Here is a 22,009-nt window from a genome sequence, read left to right on the forward strand (position 1 = left end):
TTTGACGTACCTTAACAGGTATTTGCATCCAGGAAATATACCACTGGGCCAACAGACAACAAATGTATACATTTACATTTGTTCAATGTGATTATGAATTGCTATACATAAATACACTATATATTTGGTTTGGTTTATAAGATATAAATAATCTGTAGAACATGTCTCAGCAATAAGGTAAATCAAAGTGTTACATGCTTACAATAAAAAAACCAAAACCTTACATTGCAATGGTATAACGAATGAATGTAAAGAGCAGATGGGACGGACTAATGACGATATTTTACTTAAAATAACGGAAACAGATGTTTTAGCCTTGATTTAAAAGAACTCGGGGTTGCAGCATTTTTGCAGTTTTCTGGTAGTTTTTCCAGACAGCCTTTGAGATACTTAATTTTTCCTTAGTAAAAATGTCAACATCAATTTTTTGGGTGGAAAAAGACCCTTCTTTGCCTTACAAAAGTAATCATTCCCTTAGTTCGTATGGTCGCACTAGATTTTATTTAAAGGTAACAAACTACAGGGGCTAGATACAAAAAAGGACACACACACACACACAAATCCTTTTACATAAAATTCCAATGAAATACATTGATGTTTGAGATAATAATGTGACAAAAAAGTGCCTAGGACAAGTGTGCTTTTACTAGGATTTTGCTTTGTTCATTGAGTCAGAAGCCATTATTCAGTCCGGTTCTTGCACAGCTTCTGATGACAAAACTCAAATGTGCTTACACAACCAAACCAGTGATTTCTTGACATCATAAAGTCATCATTAATCTGCTCAATCTCTACAGTCAAAAGAAAAACACTAAAGGTCACTTAGGAAACACCATGAGTCATGTCAACCAGGAACTGGAAGCTATATTTGCACCATTTTGTACTTAATATTTTGAAGTGTTAACAGAAAACAGTTGAAAATGTCGCAGCCCGGCTTTCACAGCAGCCGTGTGACTGAGTTTAATATGACACCAATCAGAACATGGTCTGAAATGATAAAGGCATGCCTAGTATGTCTATATTTAAAGCCAAAGGAGTTTCAGCTAGTGCAAATCAAAGGCTAAGGTTTCTGCAGTGTTGTTTGTCTGTAGCAACCAGCAAGTGTCGCCAGAAAAAGATGAGGAATGAACAGTGACAAACCAAATGCTGCCAACATAAAAGGAATTCTGGTGCAATTGGTGAGTAACAGTACAAAAAAAAAAAATAAAAAAAAAACTCCAACACAGATAGAAATTGGTTCTAGCTTTGTATTTGAAAAGTTGTTAAAAAGTAACACAATTTACAAGAAAAAACAGATTTAGAGTCCTGAAATGTAATTGTTTAAATCCTGAGTGAGTGGCGTTGTGTGAATTCTTATTTGTGTTTCTGCTTTGGCCTTTGGTACCAATCAGGAGCTTCTTTTTTGGTCTGCAAACAAAACAGAGAGAAGAAATGTATAAAAACTTCATTGATTTTCTTACGAGACACCTACCGATGAACCAATTAAGACTTTTCATGGCTGACACTAACGTCTGTTTTTCTTTGAGGTCTGACATGGCCGTTCCAATTTTTTTCTAAAGTCTACAGATGAAATAAAAGTACTATAGGTTCTCTGATAGCAAAAAGTTGTTTTGAATCTGAAAGAAATTGAAGGAATTACAAGGTAATTCCTATTTATTGATTAAGAAGTGTAAACATCCTCGTTAAAGTACGACCTTCTCTCGAGTGTCACACACATAATGCGGTGCGTATCCCTGTACAATTTAGAAGTGAAAACCACAGCTAAGAACTTACAGAAATAACAGGGAGAAGACTGGAGGAGCTGCAGGGATTCCTAATGAAATGAGTCTTCAGTTTTGTTCTACATGCGTCAACAATCTCCTGCATTCTCCAAATGTCTTGACTAGCAAGTAGGTTTAAAATAATGAATTATATCCTGGGATTATGAATTAAAAACATCTAAGATTTGCTAATATCTCCTAAAGCCTTGTGGGACAATGTGACGAAACCAAACTTAAAACCTAACCACAACAACAAACTTAGAACAAATGGTATGTCTTTCTTTCACCACAAGGGAACATGGCGGTGCTGGTTTTCCTCCGATGAAACTGGGGTTTCGTCGTCAAAGTAGGTGAAAATGTAAATAGCTAACACTGGTCATTTCTTTGCCCCAGACCTTCAGGCTTTGGACATTGTCAAATGTAGTTCTGGAATCTGGCTCAGATTCCAGAACTACATTTGACAATGTACATGGTCCGAGAAGATTAAATGGTGATTTAGCAGAATCATTTTAAGGGTGTGCACACTTACACAACTGGTTTATTTCATCTTCCAGCTTGGCTTGTTCTTGTAACAGATCGTTTGAGAACTAGTTTTCACTCCTAAACTTTAACTGGTTTTCATTAAACTCCTAAAAGTGCTTCAAAGTGCATGCTGTTGATTGACATGTTTATACAGCAAAGTTGTTAGATTTTATGCAATTATTGAATAGGGGAGAAAAAAGAATTTTACTCTTTAACCTACCGATCATCGCTCAGTCTATATTCGGACTACTAGTGGTTTGGCATCACTTCTGGGACTTGTTCCAGAGCTCTTCTCTACTCAGATGGACTTCGCTAAAGAGCTTAAATGAAATTAACCACAACCGGTCTTGGCTAGGATTTTCTTGAAAAAGAGATGTTTAATCTGAAAGGGATTTTTCTTGTGAAATAAAAAAGGTTAAGAGTAATAATAATAAAAAGAACAGGAAAGCAATTAATTATTTAATGTCAGACTCGAGTGTTCTTTTGTCTCAGCTTTTGTCCCAGCTGGTTAAATTGGTGTGACTCATTAAAGGGTGTGACCAACGCTTACAAAAACAGTAGGTTTGGGCTTGTCTGACGATTCCTCATCGTTGGTCCCGCCGACACGTTTGGACTTCTGCTGTGCTGTTCCAGAGGGCTTCGTACCGCTGATACCGGTTCCAAACAGGTCTGGGTGCACTGTCCCCCGCATGCTGATCAGGGCCTGCTTCATTATTGCCAACTCCTGGAGAGTTGAATCCGAAAAAATGATGAAAAAATAATAATCTGTGTAGATGTAGGCACTTGATCACTAAACAGAAAAGTATGAAGCTGCACAGGGGGAAACGCTCTTTTATATTATAAATTAATCTTCTCCTTTGTCATATTTACTTAAAAATCAGTAGTGAAGAATCTGGACTGTAAAACAGTCCAGCGAGCTTTGAGGGTCTGCAGAGGTGCTACCAGCAGGACCGAGGGGGGGATAATTTCACGGTTCTATTTCTCACATCTGAGGACATGAGCCTCGGCATGTCACATACATGCATAAACGCACACACACACACACACGGACACGCGCGCACAGACATGCACACACATCATGGTGGCATCCCAAACAGCCGAGCTGAGGAACAGCTGTCTATGACGGTGCACATACTTTGTAAAGCAAACGGCTGGATTGGAGACACACTCCGATGTGTACACATACACACACAGTCTGACAGGAAGGACTGCGACACACAGTGTGATAAACAGAAGAAATGAGTCAAGCTTATCAATTAGCTGATTAAATGAAACTTGATAATATCTAACTACTTGGTCAATTATTAATATCTTTTTCACACAAATTTTTGTTCAAATGTGAGACATTCTTTCTGTTTGAAACAAAAAAAAAGTTTAGTGAAGTCAATTCTCCACAGTTTGGTTAAATGTTTGATATATTTATAGAAAATAATTTTTTTTTTATTGTTTTAGATATAAGGCCAAAGGTCTGGTCAAGTTTGTTTCAACCAGACAAGAATCTAAAACATACAAGTTGGTTTTGAAAAAGATAAAAATAAGCTAACTTGAAAGATCTACAATAACCTTTGAGAAACACTACTTAAAATTTCAGAATTGTGCTTGAAAGTTGTGTACTGGTATAAAAATGACCCAGTGTGTGAATGAACTATGTCAATTCTGTTAATGAGAACAAATAACAGGATTATAACAGAAAGATCGTTAATCAAGAAGAGCATGTGGCAGACGTGTTTCAAGAAATTTAACTTTATATTGGTGGAGGCGTAAAACTTGTAACAAAAAATTATAATAAAAAAAATTGTAAAACATAGTCATCTAATACAATTAACCTGCCATTGCAGGCATACATGCAGTTACTAAATATGTCCATGAAAAGAATACTGTTTAATTACGTTGGTGGATCAATGCCCATTTCAAAAAGGGACAAGAGGAAACGTGTGCAAGATCAATCTATCTAAAAATTCCTATTCTTATAACTTGTATGTGATTATCTCCCATTTAGCTGACGACCCAGTAAATTTCTCCTGCAGTGTTGAACGTTTTCCTCAAGTAAAACAAGAAACAGTAAATTATGGAGTAGAAATGTCTCACCACGATTAACCAATGTATTGTGTATATCAGACCAAAGAATGTGATTTAAATGCTATAAAAGAGTTACTGTGCTGGCTATAATTTGATTGAATGAAGCAATTATGAACAAATTTACTGCATAACAGATATAAATCAGGGCAGTCAGGAGTACAGAACGACAGCACTGCTTCCTTCCTCTAATGCAGGAACTCACTCATTCATTTACTCCTGTTACACATTTATTCTGAGGATTAAAGGACATTTTTGTTTTTTATGTGTTCATGTATGCTCACAAGATGTTTGTCCTTGAAATTGACATCTCAAGCGGAGGGGTGTTGGATATGTAACAAATATGAATCTGTTTGTGTATATAACCACAATTCTTTACTGTTCCTATCAAACTTTTGGTGTATTTCCCACAAAACAAACTGGGAATGAAACAAACAAACAAAAAAAAACATTTTCTGTGGATGCACTGTGTTAGCAAAGCAGGCTTTGGCCTTGAATAGCATAAATTTCCACATATGGTAAGGGTGAGTTTTGTGACTATCCAACTGAAAACACAAATAAAAATGTTTTTAACTCCTCTTTCAAAACTCATTCAAAATATTATTATGTTCATTACCTCTCTGTTGTTGAGAAGTCGCTCCAGGTCGGCTGCCATGTCATTCTTCACTTGCTGCAAAGCATTTCGCTCTTTCCTCAAAGAACTGCGGGCGGAGAACATTAACAAATCAGATCACATAGAAAATGATTTCTGTAATAGCACACAGTTTTCTGAAGCACCTCTTGTAAAATAGTCATATTTGCAGCAGATATTTGCATTTTGATTCAACTACATTTCAGTTGTTTACAGTGTCAGCAAGGATTAGGCTCAACATACTCATAAAAAAAACATATTTTCTTGCTCTGTTTTAGCCTTAAGGGAAAACAAAACCAAGAACATAAACCGAGTATTAAAGACAGGTGTTTGTTTGTTTCATCACCAGCTAATTATCAGAGTAAGTCACGAATTTTGAAAAAAATTACAACCAACATTACTGCGCTGTTAGCATTTTTCCATCTAGGTCTGTAAAACAAGCTGGAACTTGTGGCGGTGCACTAAAAAGCAAATCAATCTTAAAGCAACAGTCTGATCATCGTTCAAAGGAATCTGCAGGAAGAAGAAGAAGAAGAAAAAAAGAAGGATTTAAACTCGTCCTATCAAAGAGACCCAAACATGAAATGACAATCTCCTGAGAGCTCTGTCTCTGTTTGCAACAGATAGTCCTGCACAGCCACAGGGAGACTTCAGCTTCCCTGACAGATGCGAGGAGGATCGAGAAGCTTCACAGCGTTTAAAAAAAACGACTTTTTCTTTTTTTTTTGCCCAAGTCTCCTGCTTGCCCCAGGTGAGCGCTCAGTGGTAGCAATCAGCAAGCGAAAACCTGCAGTCTGTCAGCGTGCATATTTGTCAAGCAGCAAAGAAAAAAAAAACAGTGGGCAACAGCAGGAATATAGGTCAATACCAAGCAGGTGCATGTGTATGAGACGGTAAAACGGGCTCTATCTGATAGAGAGAGACAAACGATCAGAGATGAAGATAAAGTAGAGATGCCCAGGAAACGGGGAGATACGGCAGGTGAAGAACAGCTTACAGAAGGAACGCAGCTTCCACTGAAAGACGCATGCATACGTTCACGTATACGTTCATGCATGTGTCGAAGAAGACGCACCTGACGTCGTCCTCGAGAGAGGAGACGTGCTCCCTCAGTGCGCTGATCGCCGCATCCTTTTCTCTCACCGTCTCGATCAGGAAGCTGTAAGGCTGCTGAGTCTGCTGCAGCAGCTGGTTGGCCGCAGACAGCTGGGGTTGAAAACACAAATGCCAGAGCAGTCATTTTATTTTGTACATTTCTTCGTGAAGGATTTGACTTTGACACTGCATGATAAAATCTTGTCCGCATTTTGTTGCATTGGAATTTTATGCGGTGGTGCAACAAAAGCGGAAGGGAAAGCACTTTTGTTTCTTGGTTGATTTTTGCACAGTATTTAAATTGTTTATTATTCTCAAATAAGATTCAGTTTGACCTAACTGAATAATTTTCCTTGGTAAAGTATCATTCATATTAGCAGGGATGAGGAATCGACAGAAAAGTGCCCTCCCCCGGACGTACCTCGGTTGTATTTTCAACTAAAAGCATCTGCAGTATCTCTAGGTCACTGTAGTTCTTAAAATCAACAAATAAAGTTAGGCTGTTACACATTAAGCCGTTTTTATTGCAAGTCAGTAGTGAATACTGGCTAGGTGGGGAAAGAGAACAATAGTGAGTTAGTCAGGGCATCTGTGTGGGTGGCTAAGAGGGTAACACCCTGGCTCTTTTCAGGTGAAAAGGAAATTTCATTTTTCACTCTTTTCTTTTATACTCGATGAATCATGAGGTATTTCAGACAGGTACAAGTCAATCTCGGCTGACAGCTGAAAGCCGGGCCTATTTAGTCTCCAATCTGGCCGGCCATTCCACTCTGACTTTGCACAAGCTTTCCTCAGATTAACTAAGCAGCGGCAGCGAGTGAAAAAAAAAAAAGAAAAAAGTGAGCACACCGGCAGCTTGTAGCTTCAACCCTCAACGGAAGACTTTGAGACATCGGTGCACGAGTGGCGGCCACGTGACCGCCAAGTCCGACGCGCAAATCCAAGATTGAAGCCGTATTGTTGTTGCACGCACAAGAACGCACACGAGTTGCCAAAGACAACAACGGCTCAGTGATCAGTGCGAAGAGTTTGTCTAGAGAGTGAAGAGCGATGCTGTCATGGTTTTTGACTCCATTTTCCATTCATCGTGTCAACAAGTGTGACAGGTACAGAGACTGGGCTCATACAAACTCTGATGGTGTCTATTGTCAGGTCTTGAACAACTTGTCATTTTCCTGGCTGCGTTTTAGAAGTTGGAAAAGAAAAAAACAAAAAAACAAAAATGGCTTTAAAGACTCTTACTGATAAGTGATGTGGTGAGTGATGATATCTAGTAAAAGTTGTGCATGTAGTAGGATGAATAAAATATGTTTTTGTTTGACTTAACTGTAAGACCAACAGATGATTAAATTTGTTGCTTTTGATGTTATTGCTTTGATACTGGTAAACTTCCCAGAATTCCTTTGAAGTTTCACGTTGTCTCAGGTGTTACTGTATATTTATGTAATGCTGGACTGACGCAATGTTGTTATAATTGCAGCTCAGTGGCTGTAATAACATCTGCTACAGTCTGATGGTCTCCTGTACACCCAGGATATTTTGTGTGACAGTACAACTACAAAAATGGAACTTGTTCACACTGTTCAGATTTTGCAACGTACTTGCACTCTAAAGGCTTTTCGTCGCCTGTATTTGTTTTAAAAGAGCAAAACTCTGTTTTACAGCAACTGTACTCGCACACAGTGTGACGTCACCTCTGTGTTTAATACAAATAATTAATGAGAAATAATAATAATAAAAAAAGGAAGAAAAAAAAAAGTTTCATGTTGTTCCGGTATCTTTTTATACTTTTAGTTTTAATCAGAATCCAGCTCTGATTGGTAAAGAAATGCTAAAAGATGCTACATGTTAGCATTTTATAAGGAAGCAAAGTGAAACTAAACTTCAAGATGCAAATTCTGACTTGTAAGAATCTGGTTTGACTCTTGACTTATTTGTGGTTGCAAATCAATCTGACATTGACAGCTGTGAAGCAACCAGAGTCTGCATTACTGTGGGAGAGTCCTGGTGGTGAGAAAACAAGCATGTTGGCATGCATCTGCTTGATTCTATTTGCCAAAAACATTAATAATACATTAGATTTGTTCCAATGAAGATGTTCCCCAGGCAGACACACACCTGTGGATGCAGTGTGTGTTTCTCTGTGTGAGTGTACCTCCTGAGACATCTGTCCTATCTGGTTCTGGTGTCTGTCCAGGTCCCTCCTCAGTGAGGTGTTCTGCCTCTCGAGCTGCAGCACCCGGCGAGCCAGATGAACGCTGAGTAACAGAGGAACACACACACACACACACACGCACACACACACACACACGCGCACGCACACACACACGCGCACGCACACACACGCACACACACGCACACCCACACACAGCTATAGAGCTTAAAACATTGACAAGATCACACTCGTCTTCATTTACATATTATAGGCTTATAGGCAGTCAAAGTTTCAGGATTTTCAAGAACAGACAGATAACGTGTTGAAATACACTGGAACTCTAACAATTAAGGGAAGTTTAACCTGAAAAGAAGCCAAATGTTCCTCTGAGACAGTGGCTGGGATTGAAAGTGGTGTTTTAAAGGATGCTTCAAGGTTTCAACATCATTGAACAGATTTTCGTTCAACTCCACCAGATTTAAATGAAAACACAGTTGATTGTGGCATTAATAGTGCTACTGCATAGAGGGGAGACACTGACCAGTGACAGAAATTAAGGTGAATATACCGACTCAAGTTTAAAACACTTTTTATGAAATTTTTTTTTCTTATGTTGTGCAAAGAAAACAATGAATGAGACGTGTGGTATCTTGTACTTTACCTTTGCTTCAGTCTTCTTTTGGCCGTTGTGGGAACATTTGCGCCGTATCCGTATGAAAACAGAACTCTCTCTGCCTCCTCCTCATTCTCAACTGGTAAGATGCAAATGCAGTTTATAAATATCTCCAAATACTAGCATAACATTTGTTTCTTCGCTCGGTGCAGGTAAAAGTATATCTTAGTAAACCATGAGTATATATGAGAAATTAGGTTCTTAGCGCACAACGTAGCCTGCCATAAATGTGCAGGCTAGTTAACAGCCACCGTTGACGACGTAAAAAATTGTTTTGCTGCCATCAGCACAGTTACAGCATATACACGAGCTTGATTGACAGCGCTACGACTCTCCTCTTGGCTCTGATTGGTTGTTTTTAAGCGAGAGCCACATTTCTGCACAAATAGAAGCGCTGGGAGGAGGTGGAGAAATTCAAATGTTTCACAGATTATCTGTCACATATTATGCTGTCACAACATCTTGGTCAGATTTAACTACGTAAAAAAACATGTTTCTGTCAAACTTACATAATGTAGCTTTAAATAATATAACATCTCATAGAGTTCCCCGTATTTGCCTTTAAAACCCCCTTTAGCCAACTTTAATTTCCTGAGGGAGTCTTCCCAAGGGATCAATAAAGTACAAGTCTAAGTCTCTAAGTCTATATTTATTTTGATATTTTATCATTGTTCCCCACAAATTGCCACAGTCTCTACTGCAGAACTTAGATTTATGGCTTTGAACGTTCCTGTTCGTTTTGTTTTTTTTTACTTCCTGTCTGAGCAGCGGCAGAGCTTTTAGCTTACTTTCAGCCGCCTGCATGGTGACCTGGTCCAACTCTTGCTCCAGCTTCTCGTACGTCTCCAGTCGGGACGCCTGCTCGGCATTCTGGGCTTGAAGCTCCGCCACCCGCTTCTCAGACGATGTTTGGAGCCTGTAAAACTCCTGAGTCAATAACTGAGAGAAAGAAAGATCAAGAGGAAGAACAAACTTTATTTGCACTATTTTCTGCAACTGAAATTAAAATCAATGTGATGAAGCAAATGAAACATTTACTTGGATAAAGCTCTTCTCATGGTAGATACGAAGCAATTAAAGGGACAGGCACCACGTCAAAACACCAACAACAATCATTTGCTGCATTGGAATTAAATTAAAAATGTGATCTTTTGCTTAAAACGTGAACACCACCTTTAGCATCAGTGTAGCCTGTCTACCTGTAAAACCAGCATGAGTGGCATGTCGGAACAATACAAATTTTATTCTGAAAAATATCCCAACTCCAACAAAGGCTTCATCAAGATAAACTAAAACGCCTGTGGGTGGGAGCAGTCGGATGTTGAAATACAACTGCAAGCTCAGATGCTTTTGAACGGTTCTTCAGAAAGAAAACCGGTGCCCCAGCAGGAAGTTCAGACTTCAAAATGAATACTTTGGAAAAGTTTGGTTATGTAACACAGGTGAGCATTAGACGGTCTTAATTTCTGTCACAATCAATCAATCAAGTTTATTTGTTTAGCACATTTCAGCAACAAGGCAGTTCAAAGTGCTTCACATCACAAAGACACAAAAACACAAAGTCAAAGAAGACACCACACAGTCAAACAATTTGAGAAAACCAGTAAACATTACATTTTTGCAAATGCCATAATTACACATCAAAAGGTTTCATTTACTATGGTTCAAAAGCAAATTTAAATAGGTTGGTTTTTAGTCTGGATTTCTGTTGTTTTCTGGAAGTTTGTTCCAGATATGTGGCGCATAGAAGCTGAATGCAGCTTCTCCATGTTTGGTTCTGCTTCTCGGGTCACAAGTTATTGCAAAAAAAAAAAAAACATAGGGGATCATTTCAAAATGACTCTGTTGCTATTGAATAACAGAAATTTGTGCATGTCTGAAAAGGAGGATTTTGTCCAAAAAATAGAAACTGAGCCGAACATCATCTAGTAATTTGATTTGACTGCTGTGGCCTTAGAGGAGATCACACACGTGTCTGACAAGAAAACTGAGATGTGATGCCAAATCACTCCATTTTTGCTGTTTTTTTTTTGTTTTTGGAGTCTGAGTACCTCAAGCTTCTTCTGCTGTTTCTCACACTCCACCTGGCACTGAGCTAGCGCCTTCGCCGTCTCTTCCTTGAGCAAGTGAGCGCGCTCGGCTTCGAAGGAGTGCAGCTTGGCCTGGTTGGACAGCTCCGCCACCCGGCTGTCAGTGCCCAGCTGGAGCTGACGAAACCTGCAGAATAAGAGCAGTGAGAGAACACATGTGACTACACGCCCCGATAAATAACTGCGAGCACGTGGACGCAACAGAAAAAAGAAAAGAAAAAGAAAAAAGAGATTACGGGCTTTTGTGCGGAGAGATTAAGGCGATCTGTGGAAACAAAACGCTGTAGGTGTTTTACAGGAGCATTTAACACGAAATCCAACCTCGGCTTTAAGCTGCCTGGTCGAGCAGGCATATCGAGTGACTAAAGAAATGAACATCCAGGTCACATGGCATGCTGTCTCGCCTCTCCATGTTTGGAAATTGGCAAAATAAATAAATAAAAAATAGATGGCTTGGTATGCCTTGAGCAATAAACAGTCCATGGGAAGCACTTAAGTGGCATCCACGTTTGGCAGTAAACCATATTACATGAGAGAACCTCACAGGTAAGCCAAGCAGTAAATCATTCCCCAAGACCGCTTTAAGCACATTTTAATCTTGTTTGATCTTTGGTTCTTCTGCCTGCCATCAGCACGGTGTTTGGCTCTTTAACAATTTATTGAAACGAAGAAAAGGAGACAGGATGTGGAGTGTTGTAAAAAGGGAATTGTCTCCTTAGAGATTTCCTTCTTCTTTTTTTTTTTTAAGAAAAACATAACATGAATATGCACAAAAGACAGTTTTACAACAAGAAACTCATCAGTTAAGGATTAAAAAAAAAAACCATCCAGACCAATCTGGAAGTGAACCACCCTTGTTGAGTCATGAACGCTGACCTTAGCTGAAGCATTTTAGGCATGAAGTGCCTTACACATTAGTCTGGGTTCTTTTGTGAACCCTTGATGAGTCATTAATGCTTGTGGAGTAATTCTGATTGGATGGCTACTCCATAATTTCTCCATTGCTGAGGGAAAACGTGTGGCTTTGAGGAAGCGAGAAGCCTGAAAATGACTTTGTGACCCTTTTCGGACTGATGCATGTCAATTCAATTGTTTCCTGCGTGTTCTTGAATTTCCATAAATCATCTTTTGTTTAGTTTTTTTTGGTCAATTAAGAGTCATTGGTCCGGATTAATTTGTGTCTTTCTTGATTCTACAGGTCAGGCAGTCACGAGGCCCCGGGTGTTGGCCAATGAGTTCGATCTCAGGTTAACTCTGGCACAACCGGCCAATTACGTTGAGGAGGCAAACACTTTTCTCAAAGGCGTGGCTGGGTTTGGGTAACTCTTTCACTTAAATAACGAAATAGTTATTAGAAAACTGTTTTTTAATTTTACCTGGCTTATTTCTGTCTGATATTCAAATTTGTTTCACAAACTGACAAAAAAAAGTATGTCATTTATTTATTGTTTTTTTGTTTTAGATGAGTAGACATTTCATGTTCTCGAAAGAATATATTTTCCCCCAGAATTATTATTTCATTCTCTTTAACTGAGAATATGTTGCTTTATTTATTTACACAAAATTGGGTTTTATCTTCGATATCAAATAGCTTAAAACTTTTTATTTTCTCCAGTTGGAAATGCTCCTCAAGCTGCGCTCAAGCACACCGGCACAGGCTCCATCAAGCCGTGGTGGACGGCTGGATAATATTAATAACTTTCGATTACAGCTGACCTGATGAGATTTCATCACCCACGGAGGGCAGGCTTGAGCTGTGCGCTCACACGGACAAGTACACATGGTTGAAATTTTATGCCTTCTTTTATAAATGGCAGCTGCCATCTCTGAGCAAAGAAGCTCCACTTTCCGATGGTAGAAACCACCCCCCACAAAAAAAAAAAAAAAAAAATTTTTAAGACACCATGTTGATTTTCTTTTATTTTTAAGATAAAAAAAAAAAAAAAAAAAAAAAACATAAGTGCATCGATATTGAGACTCAGGAGGATTTGGCAAAAGTAACTTTTAGCTTCCTGTGAAGGGGAAAGTGAAAACTGAACAAATGTTGGTATTTATTCGTTTAAGGGAAAGCAGGCGGTGCGTTAGCCTGTGTAAGGAGGCGCAGCACGAACGTCTGAGCTCGCACTCGGTGTCTGACGCCTTTTCAAGCCGGACCTGCTCATTCTGCGCCCCAAAAATAGTGGCATGCGTCGGGTTAGGGGTTAAGGGCTTGAGGCTAGCATCTGTCACTGCTGGCATGCGATGCGACGCAGTGAAAGAATGTGATCGCGGCAGAGAGGGAGAGCGAAGTTTATGTGTGTTTGAGTGCATGGAAACACCAGCAGCTGGTGGTTAGGATTCGGACAAATGACTGGCATGCAGTAGTAACGCAGGGCAGGGACGCTACCGCTGCTGTTGTTGCTGCTGCTCTGTGTGCCTCCATAGTGCCTTCCAAAAGCATTCACAACGTTTAACCCTTTTCTTTTTTTTCTTTTACATCTTGTCATATTACATTGACAAACACTGAGCTTTTGACTGGGAATTTATGTGACAGACCAACACAGAGCATAACTGTGTTCGATTTTTTCTTTTTACAGATAAAACAAACAAAAAAAAAAAAAACAATGACAACTTTCACTTTTTGGGTTTGAAGTTGTGTCATCGCTTTTATTTTCAGATGATATATTGGCTGGTTGGACTGTTATTTTATTTATGGGTTTCAAACTAAATGGGGTTAAAAACACATCCATGCCACACTTATCAGAATTGAAAGTGATTAATCTTTTTTTGTTTGGTTGGTTTTTGGGGCCATTTGAAATGTATGTCCTGCTACTTTATGACGAGGCCTATGACAATAACAAATTTTGCTGGACCACAAATTGTCCCAGTAATTATTATTGCGATAAGCCAATAAACTAAATTTTAGCTGAACTGAAAAAGCAATAAATGAAACAACAGACAACCAAAAGCATTAAAAAGATGAATCACAATGTTTTTGTAAACAAGATTGCTCTTCACAAATATTAATGATTGAGCTTGTTTTAATTTAGGCTTACTCAAGACAAAATAAAATCCACAGTAAAATGAATCAAAATGCACCAGATAGAATGGAAATCAGGAAGTCACATCTGCTCCCATAAAAAAAAAAAAAAAAAAAAAAAAAATCCAAGTTGAAGATATGTCAGCAAGCACGTTTGTGTGTGAAATCTCAGAATATCTTTTGCAACTCCAAGACTCGAAATTTCCAAGAAGGCCATGACCCACAGCGGGACATTCAGGGTCTAAACTGACACGGAAATTGTTGCCTGTAGCAGCGACAGACACTAATTACTGGGGGAAATAACTAAAGAGCAACATTTACTTGCCTTCTCAAACCCAGCAAGTTTCAAAAGGATCCTGCGGTCAAGCTGGCAGTTAAAATCTCCAGCTTATGAGAGTGAGATTTTTCAGCAGTGAGTCTTCCTGTTTTACCCTCCGACTTTCTTATGACCTCTTGAGTTCTAGTAAAGTTTTCATATGGTTATTTAGAAAGACCCGGAAAACCGCAGCCGCCTACGTAACGCCAGGCAAAATGCTTTCACCAGTGACAGACTGCAGCTGATAAACACAGGGATTGGAGCTGAATATTAACTAATATGATAAAGATATCTGCTCAACTATTTAAGAACACATGTTTTAGTTTGTTTCTTTCTTCTTCTTTTTATTTTTTGTGATAGCCAAACCGCCAATATATCAATGTTTTGATGACTAACAGACACGAGATGGGAAAACATTTTCAGAGATTACGAAGGGAATTCTCAAACTGCAGAAACACATAATCTTACTAATCATTTTTGGTATAGTTTGTAGTGCAAATGCCTCAGTACACTTCAATTAGGATGACACAAAACTAACAAGTAACTTTTCAGCAAGATACAGGAGGTTGTTTTAACTAACACCTCCTTTATATTGATTTTATAAAAGCAGATTATTTCACTTATAACAACATATTTTTCCCATAAGTCAAATGAACCTAGTTATTTTAAAAAATAAGTATTTACTCAAATCAAGCTCCTACATTTTCCTGAAAAGTTATTTGTAAGTTAGTTGTGTCTTATTTCAAATCTACTAGAAACTAAACAAAAGACACTTGGGAAGGTTTTGTATGTTTGCAGAGCCCTACAGGGGCAAATTCTTTACCATCTATGACAGACGTTAAATTAACGTTGCAAAGCTTTTAAAATGTAAAACGCCACAATTGTGTTTGTCTGAAAAAAAGTATTATGCATTTCCACAGAAAGGAAGCACAGAGCCTGGAAAACTGGTTCCAGTTGGGAAGAAAATTCCTACTGAAGCCAGGATCCAGAGCTTCTTGACATCTTTACCAACTGTAAAGATGGTAAAGATCTCGAGCTTATACTTCCCTCCATTATGAAAAATATAACAGATAAATTACATTTAACTTGCCTTATAGTGAAGCAAATGAAACAAAATATTAGTTAAAGTTTCACAGCTATTTTATGTGACTTCCCTGCATTTTACAACAAGGTTACCCAAATTTAAATCTCGTCATAAAGTCATCTTCAAAGCTGCGGCTACTGACATATCTCTTTCATGACAAGAATGTTTGGATTTTAATTGCGTAAACAAAGAACAGTGAGCGAGTTTTATTCTTTCCACGAGGATTAGACAGGAAAGCAAAATGCCGCTCTGTCCCAACTCTAATTCACACAGGAACACAAACAATGACTAATAAATGACAAAACAATTCCTCCATCAAAATAAAAGTGTGGAAAAACAAACCAACGTCAGAATGGTCAGTGTGGACGAATATAATTCAATGGCTGCTGGTGAAATTTCGGATGCATTTAGGGTTTTAAGAGGAAGGCAGAGATCCAGTGGAGAAAGATGAACACACCAGTTATCAGATGAGAACTTAAACTACAGAATTTTTTTCCTCTGCAAGTCTTGTGGGGCCGTTTGGAGAGTTAGCCAAAGCAAACTCCTGAAGCAAGAAAAAAAGCAGAGTTTCGCTAACCTCTCGTTCTTTTTTTTTCTCACAAGCCTAACAGATCATGTGAAAGAGTGTTTTGGATAGAGATGGATAACATAAAACTCATCACCTTATTTTGCTCATTTAAAACTCCAGGAGAGATTTGAAATAACGTTTACATAACCACGAATTTAAACACAAATTGGGGTGTTTGACGCTGAATGGGACTTGCTGAGTTTTAACCGCTGGAGTGATTACAAGCAAGAGTTTACAGGAAGACGAATTAATGTGGAAATATCAGTCGTAGGTTATGGTTTTCTCACCGATCCATCCCTGAAGGGAGACTGCTGTGAAACTGAGACATGTGGTTTTTCAACACACTTCCAGTAAAATGTTTTCCCCTCCGGACAAAAAAAACAACAGCAAAGGATTGTCCAGTTCCCGGATGTTCAGTTCTGTTTGTCCACATTTTATGATTTGTCTATTTGGGGTAAAGTTTGTCCAAAACTCAAGTAATGCCCTCCATTTCTCCACAGAATTGCAATCAATAAGTGAAAGTTAGGCTAAATTATTTCTGACTGTAATACATATATTACAATCATACACCAATGGTTCCTCAATGGAAATAAACACTTTTCATCCTCCAGAGTGAATAAGCATGGATTTAAGATAACTAAACAGAAAACTGTTTCCTGCTAATCAAGCTGACTCTGAGACAGAATACAGAACGACGATAAGGACTCACAAAAACCTGAATGAGCAGCAGAGGTAGATGCCACATTAATTTTTTTTTTTTTTTTAAAGCATGCGCTACGATACAACTTCGCTGTTTTCCGATGCATGTGCCTCATACTTTGAAGAAAAACTGAATTTATGTGTGGCGAGCGCGTGTGACTGATAAAACTCACTGCTCCAGCAGCTGGTCGTATCTCGCCTGAGCCTCCTTCTCGGCGGCGGCGGTTCGGTCTTTCTCCAGCACTGCATTGTCTCTGGCTTCGCGCAAATTCCTGCAAACAGAAACCAACAGACAGGAAGCTCTCACTTACTGGGAAAAGTATGTGCAATTTGCCGTTTCAGCAAACAGTGTTGCAATTAATGAAAGTAAATATGTAGGCATTCAAGAATGAGGAAACACGGCTTGAAAAGTAAAGCTGTCACTCAGTCAGAGGGCCAATTATGCAAATTCTGACAAGCGATTACAATAAAATCAACGAGGAATCAAAATACACATTCTCAAGATGTCGACTGTATTTAAAATGTAGTATTAAATATGTCAGATGTGTTCAAATTGAAACAGACTGGTACCTGTTCTCCCTCTCATACAGTTCTCTGGAGGTTCTCTGCAGGTTCTCGATCTCCTGACTGGTTTTCAGTCTGATGTTCTCCAACTCCTCTCTGAGCTTCTTCTCGTACTCTGACTTATAGTAGTCCCTGTGGTGGACAAAAAAGAACAATGTAAGATTAAAAGCTGTAATTTGTTTGGCCAGACGTTCTCTTCCGGATAACCAGAGTGAGAGGAAAATGTTTAAATGTTTTAAGTAAAGTTTCGCTGTTTAGCAGCAGAAATAAAGTGGAACATGAGCTTTCTGTGACTGATGTGAATCTGACCTGGATGCTACATATTTTTCATATGTGTTCTCCCTGGCTTTCTTCGCATCTTCCAGTTGTACCTGCAGAATAAAAACAGGAAGTAGGAGCATGTCATGTGACCACCTCCCGCTCCCAAATGCTTTGTGTAAAGGACGAAGCGTCTCGGACCTGCAGTCTGTCTATGCGATCTTCTTGGTGTGCACAGCGGATGCTGAGCTCCATGTTTTGCCTGTTTAGGTACTCCTTGTCCTTCTGCAGGAGATTCGCTGACTGTTGCAATGTCGCCACCTGGTGGACGACGAGGTTAAAGGAGAAGGAGTCAATGAGTAGACCAAACGTTCAGTTGTCATGTTAGTTTGGGGATTCTAACGGTGCATTTGAACTTTTCTTTTCATTTTTAGGGTTCATTGATCATTTGACAATCTTATTGAGTTTCAAAAATAAAAAAAAAATTAATTCATCAACAATTCAAATATTTTACATCTAAGGTTTCCATACGCAGTTTCAATCCTTTCTTCCTCACTGCCTGAAATCAAATTTGATCAAACATATTTTAGCTCAATTAGGATTTTTTAATTTCTTTCAAATACTTTAGCAGAGATGTTGTCACACTTTCTTCAAACTCAAACATGTACACACACGTACTAAATAGCGAATGACATTTAAACCATATAAATTGGGTGTATGCGAAGCACCTCGTTGCTCAGCGTGTCCCGTTCTCTGGTCAGTGCAGCGTGAGACAAGTCCACCGTCTCAAACTTCCTCTTCAACTCCTTCAGCTCCGCTTCAAAGTCATCGCGCTCCCTGTGTCGTTACAACGGAACGCAAAACATGCAGCTTCATGGGCGCCATGCAAATGCAGGTTTTCAACATCGTGCAAAACATTATTGACGGAAAGATATTAGTTGCAGTTGCATTTAGAAAAGCTGCATCTGAAATAAGCTTCCGGATTGATCGAGTTTTTTTTCCTAAGCCATTGCAAATGTAAAGACTTTTGTGAAAGTTTGAATATGAGAAATACTTGCACTTTAAAACCTTCTCCATTATGATAGTTTGAAATAAAAGCGAGTTTGGTATAAAATGGAGCTAATGTGCTAATAAAGATCAAGTTAAGGACAAACAGACGGAACATAAAAGAAAATAGCAAAAATAAAAAATAAAATAAATAAATGACCTGATGGTACACAGCAAAATAAAAAGCCTAATATAAAAAGAACTAATAAGTGCTTCTTAAATGAAAGCACTTAATAAACATTATTCATACTAATTCCAAATAATAAATGTGAAGAAAATAATTCAAGTGGTACTTTTATGGCTTTTTGTACAACACAACTTCTCTTGAAGATATACACATGAAGCAACAAATTTAAAGATATTTATGTTTTGTATTTTCTTGTTTAATGGCTCATAAACTTCGTTCCCCAAAAGTTTAAATCTTTAAACCAGTAAAAAATATTCTTTATGAAATATAAGAAACAATATTAGCAGCATATAGCTTTTTAAGATAGTCTTTTTTTTTGCCAATACTGAACAGCTTAAAACCTCTAATCAAATGTTTTTCAGTATTTTTGCTCTAAGAAATATAAGAAATCTAGGTGCAGAAGAATCATCCCACACACACATCCTCACCGCTTGATGTTTGGGTAGTTCTCTCTGCGATAGTCGCCCTGCTGGATGTTCTGTTTGGTGTCGGCCAGCTCTAAGGTCAGCCTCTGGCTCCTCAGCTCCAGCTCGGCGCGCAGCCGCCGCTCTTCCTCGTAGCTCTGCGGGATATTGTCGAATACGGGCCAAATGTTGCAAATGTTTCAGAGATGCTCATTTCAAATCAGTGCCACAAAATCAAAAAAGTTGGCAAAGATCTGAAGATTTTGAAAGTGGAAAAATAAATTGTTGCAGAATATTGTTCTCTGTACAAGCAACAAAAGAAATATTAAGCAGCAAATGGATGTTTTTATAGAAGCTTTCTGTTTGAATGTAGAGTTTGTTTTTTTTTTAACTAAAATCAATAAATATCATAGAATCGATATAATTATACAGCCCTAAAGTCAATGAGAAGGAAGTTGAACCACATTGTTATCTTCTCGTTGCTATTTGTTACAGCTTGCTACTTTGGCTTCTCCCAGTAATATGTCTATTATATGTGGATAATTTCAAAAGATTGAAAATGAAGAGTGATATCATCTACCTCCATCAAAAGCTTCATCTTGTTTCTGTGTACATCCAGCTCCTCGGCCAAGTAGCTCCTCTGCTCACCGAGCTGAGCCAGTTGAGAGCGGAGAGGAGTCACAGCCTCATAGAAACGCATCTGAATTCATGGGACAAAGGGAAGCGTCGCCATGTTGCACATTTTCAGCCCTTTGAAAAGAGGGGTTCAACTATAAGGGGGAAACGCTCTGCCGTGCTTACAGCTACGTATTCCTGGATGCTGATTTTGTCGTCGGGCACGCCGCGGAGCTCCTGGTAGCGGTCCTGGGGAATGTCCAGATCTCGGAGAGACCGCCGCAGCTCTCCGGCCTTCTCACACAGCTGGCGGTTCGTCTCCTCCAGCTGCTGCTGCCTCAGCAGGATGGTCTCCATCTCCTGCTTACGCAGAGCCTGCTGCTTCCTGGTGAACACGGCGTTTGTTAGCACAGCTAACTCTGGCGTTAAGGCGCTCAACACTTCCTTCCCACAACGTTTTTTTGTTTTTGTTTGTTTGTTTGTTTGATGGTAAAATACCATCAAATAAGAAAAAGTAAAGTTTTACTTATAAATGAGGTTGGGTATGAGAGAGAACAAGAAATAAGACACTGAAGCTTCGATTCTTTTTTTTTTTTCAAATACTTTTTCGTCTCTACCTGATCTTCGTCTCTACCACAAAGTAAATAAATCTGTTGTGGAAAGCCAACAGATTTTGTGTGTGACTTTTTGCTTGGGAAAGAATGTGAGGACTGTGTTTCGTTTCCACTTTAACTGTGTTGGTCCCATCAAATAGCATGTTAGCTTGAAGCTGTAATGTGCTAAAAATTCAATGTATTTCAAATCATTTTGCACTTTTTCAAAGAACCACAAATAATCGTTAGTCTATTTGATCACACACATTTTTTTTAGTTACAAATATGTTCTCTAAAAGAAAAAAGACACAGTATCAGCAAGACAAAGGTGCATCATCTATAACTTCTACTCTTTCTTACTTGTTTTCTTCTTGTGCAAGCTTCAGCTGGCTGTCCAGTTTAAGGGCCAACACTTGTTTTTGATGTATGGCGTCGTTTAGCTTCTCCTCCAGTTCCTCAACCTGCAACATAAATTTGATCGATACACACAGAAGCATTTGAGTCTACCGAAAGATTAATACAGGGAGACAAATGTAAGTGGGTACTTTGCATCCGGTGAGCTAGACCTTTCTAGTCCCTAATGGTGATGTGATGCAAAAAATAAAAACCTTCCAGAAATGTCCTGCAGACATTGAACAAACTGTCGGCAAGCATTTCTGCTGGCTGAAATGACCTCACCTCGCTTTCAGTTCCTACTTTTTCATCAGCAGAAGTGCTCTATAGATGCTCTGTTTGATGGACAATCAATTTTTTTTTATTATTGCATGGTCACAAACAGAAAGGTAATCGAATAGTAATTTAATTTTAAATCAGCCAAACTAACATGGAAGTTTATTTGTACTGTTGTCGGCTAAGCTCTCTTGTATTTCAGGCCTGTTGTAATTGTTTAACATAAATGAAGAGACTGATTGATGAATTGAAATGGGTGCACTTGCAGGAGCCCTTAGAAACTGCTTTAAGTCTTGTGCGATGCCATCAGCAGCATGCGTGTGAGAAAGCCTGGTTTTTTGTAAAAGTAGATGTTTGCAAAAAAGCTGTAAAATAAATGGGCTTTTTGTTCTTCAAGTGGCAAACTGAATCTAAAGCGCTGAGGCACGTCCACCTCAACTCTGATCAGTTTACCTTGGACATGTGGTCAGCCTTCATGTTGTCTATGATGAGGTTCTTCTGAGAAAGTTCTATTTTCAGCAGCTGGAGGGTGTGCAGCAGCTCCTTCCTCTCGATCAGCTGCCGGGTCACCTTCTGGGAGCCGTTGCGTTGCTCGTCGGACGAAGACACATCCTCGGTGGTAGGCACTGTTGTCTCCAGGCTGAGGTCCTCGGACTCCAGGTCCAACGAGCTGGAGACGTTGGCTGCCGTCGGCTTCGGCTGCTGCTTCTTAGGAGGCATAGTTGCTGTTCTTCGTTCCTTAGCTAGTTTGCGTCCGAAATACTAAGACATTAATAGACAACGATCTAAGAGTTTGGTTTCATCGCCATAATTCATTCTTAAACGTTCGTTTGAAGCAAAAATAACCCCAATACTGTATTGTTTTGGATAAGCCTCTTTTGAACTAATCACATATTTATTTCTGTCTGACTATTTGTAGCTGAAACACCCTCAAAAAGTCTAGCAAACTGTTAATAGTTTCAAGGGTCCCGCTCCGTGGCGCTT

At 39.0% G+C, this 22,009-nt stretch overlaps 1 protein-coding gene across 2 annotated transcripts; it reads right to left on the minus strand.

The window, feature by feature from the left end:
• Positions 1 to 492: 492 nt before the first annotated feature.
• On the minus strand, positions 493 to 22,008 carry pibf1 (progesterone immunomodulatory binding factor 1). 2 transcript variants are annotated; one of them, XR_008605960.1, is made up of 18 exons: positions 21,479 to 22,008; positions 20,717 to 20,817; positions 19,950 to 20,148; positions 19,729 to 19,848; positions 19,173 to 19,306; positions 18,239 to 18,347; positions 17,712 to 17,831; positions 17,562 to 17,623; positions 17,259 to 17,384; positions 16,862 to 16,960; positions 10,964 to 11,129; positions 9,701 to 9,851; positions 8,901 to 8,991; positions 8,240 to 8,342; positions 6,065 to 6,195; positions 4,975 to 5,059; positions 2,503 to 3,006; positions 493 to 1,407 (listed from the first exon to the last, which is right to left on the minus strand). XR_008605960.1 is itself a non-coding variant. In XM_055029795.1 (18 exons), exons 1-18 carry the CDS (start codon positions 21,743 to 21,745, stop codon positions 1,354 to 1,356), a joined length of 2,292 nt encoding a protein of 763 aa, XP_054885770.1. In that variant the 3' UTR covers positions 493 to 1,353. The 2 variants fall into 2 exon arrangements, 1 of the variants encoding a protein (XP_054885770.1); XM_055029795.1 differs by having other exon boundaries at positions 2,833 to 3,006; positions 21,479 to 21,745.
• Position 22,009: the final 1 nt, after the last annotated feature.

The sequence above is a fragment of the Poeciliopsis prolifica genome, unplaced genomic scaffold, assembly GCF_027474105.1.
Source record: "Poeciliopsis prolifica strain line A6 unplaced genomic scaffold, Auburn_PproV2 SCAFFOLD005, whole genome shotgun sequence".
NCBI classification, from domain to species: domain Eukaryota; kingdom Metazoa; phylum Chordata; class Actinopteri; order Cyprinodontiformes; family Poeciliidae; genus Poeciliopsis; species Poeciliopsis prolifica.

Coding starts and splice junctions, on each gene's coding strand:
- pibf1 (XM_055029795.1), bottom strand. CDS start 21,745: ATGCCTCCTAAGAAGCAGCAGCCGAAGCCGACGGCAGCCAACGTCTCC. Junction 16,961..17,258: donor CTGTATGAGAGGGAGAACAG/GTACCAGTCTGT, acceptor TTCTGTTTGCAG/GAATTTGCGCGAAGCCAGAG. Junction 9,852..10,963: donor AACAGCAGAAGAAGCTTGAG/GTACTCAGACTC, acceptor TCTTTCTCTCAG/TTATTGACTCAGGAGTTTTA.